The sequence below is a fragment of the Sinocyclocheilus rhinocerous genome, unplaced genomic scaffold, assembly GCF_001515625.1.
Source record: "Sinocyclocheilus rhinocerous isolate Xijiao unplaced genomic scaffold, SAMN03320098_v1.1 scaffold176, whole genome shotgun sequence".
Taxonomy (NCBI): Eukaryota; Metazoa; Chordata; class Actinopteri; order Cypriniformes; family Cyprinidae; genus Sinocyclocheilus; species Sinocyclocheilus rhinocerous.
Window position 1 is genome coordinate 35,799 of NW_015648623.1, and position 1,240 is coordinate 37,038.

The window sequence follows — 1,240 nt, forward strand, 5'->3', positions numbered from 1 at the left end:
CGAGTATCTTTTCTCGTCTCATTAGAATCTCTGAAGCTCCTTTACGTGAGCTCTGCTAAACGCTCACGCTAACGGCTAATCGCCCGTGTGTTGCGCTGATGTGCCGCGTGTGCAAAAGAACATACATTAGATTCAAAATCAAACACGTCAGGAACCCCAGAATCCTCTGAAGTCTCTTCTGTTTCATAGATCAGCACATAATGATGAATATAGATGATTATCGCTGACTAGAGATTATGATCTTTATCTGTTTTATTCTTTCAATGACCCCAGAATTTATTACAGCAATAAGCCACGAGAGAGCGAGCATTACCATTATCCAGTCAGAATGTTTGATGTTTAATGTAGAGTTTTGACCAATGAGATTCCACTGTGGGCGGGGCTTTCCTGTGTGATGTCATATAAATAGAATCTCAAAAGACAAAATACTGTTTGTGTTAGAACAAAAGAGCTTTTTATTGCTTGTTGATTTATCACACCTGGGTTTATAGTGATTTTACCACGGTAGGAGGCAATATTGCGAAGGCAGGTCTCTGTAATTGAGTTACTGAGGTAAAATTAATCTAATGCACAGCCTTATTACTTTAATACAATTAATGATAATAAATAAAATCAATACATTTCCAGACATAATGATAATGATCCAGTCAGAATTTATAGTTTAGACTCTATTGTAGCTCCGAGCTGCGAGTCTCTTTGGTGTCAGTCGCTCTGTGGGTCAGATGTCGTGGCCTGGGGTCGTGACCTCTGACCTCATACAGGGCGTCTGCTGCTGAAGGTGTCGCTATCGAGTCTAACGCTCTTATTAAAGCTGATCAATAATGCTGAAGGTGCTTTTGAGTGGATCAGAGACCAGTGAGCCATTGATTAAAACGAGACAGATGGAGGAGAGCTTCAGGAAGAAACGCTGTAAAACCAGTGAATAGATATGCAAACACACACACACCAGCATGTTTGTTTTTCTGTCACGACTTTCTATTGACTTCGATTGCTTTTAGTAGTGCTGTCAAAAGATCACGATTAATCGCATCCAAAATAAAAGTTTCTGTTTACAATATATATGTGTGTACTGTGTATATTTATTATGTATATACAAACACACACACATACAATATATATATTGAAAATATTTACATGTATATATTTATATTCATATAATGTATATTATATATAAATATATTTAATATATAAACATAACATATTTTTCTTAAATATATACATGCATGTGTTTGTATTTATA

The 1,240-nt window shown here is 36.1% G+C and overlaps 1 protein-coding gene across 1 annotated transcript in view; it reads left to right on the forward strand.

Moving 5' to 3' along the window:
- Window positions 1–821: 821 nt before the first annotated feature.
- LOC107710058 (rap guanine nucleotide exchange factor 5-like) overlaps window positions 822–1,240 on the forward strand; it is a 49,243-nt gene continuing 48,824 nt past the window's right edge. The window contains exon 1 of the mRNA XM_016514755.1: window positions 822–909. Within this exon, the coding sequence (XP_016370241.1) occupies window positions 822–909 (88 nt within the window). The remainder of the gene's footprint in view (window positions 910–1,240) is intronic.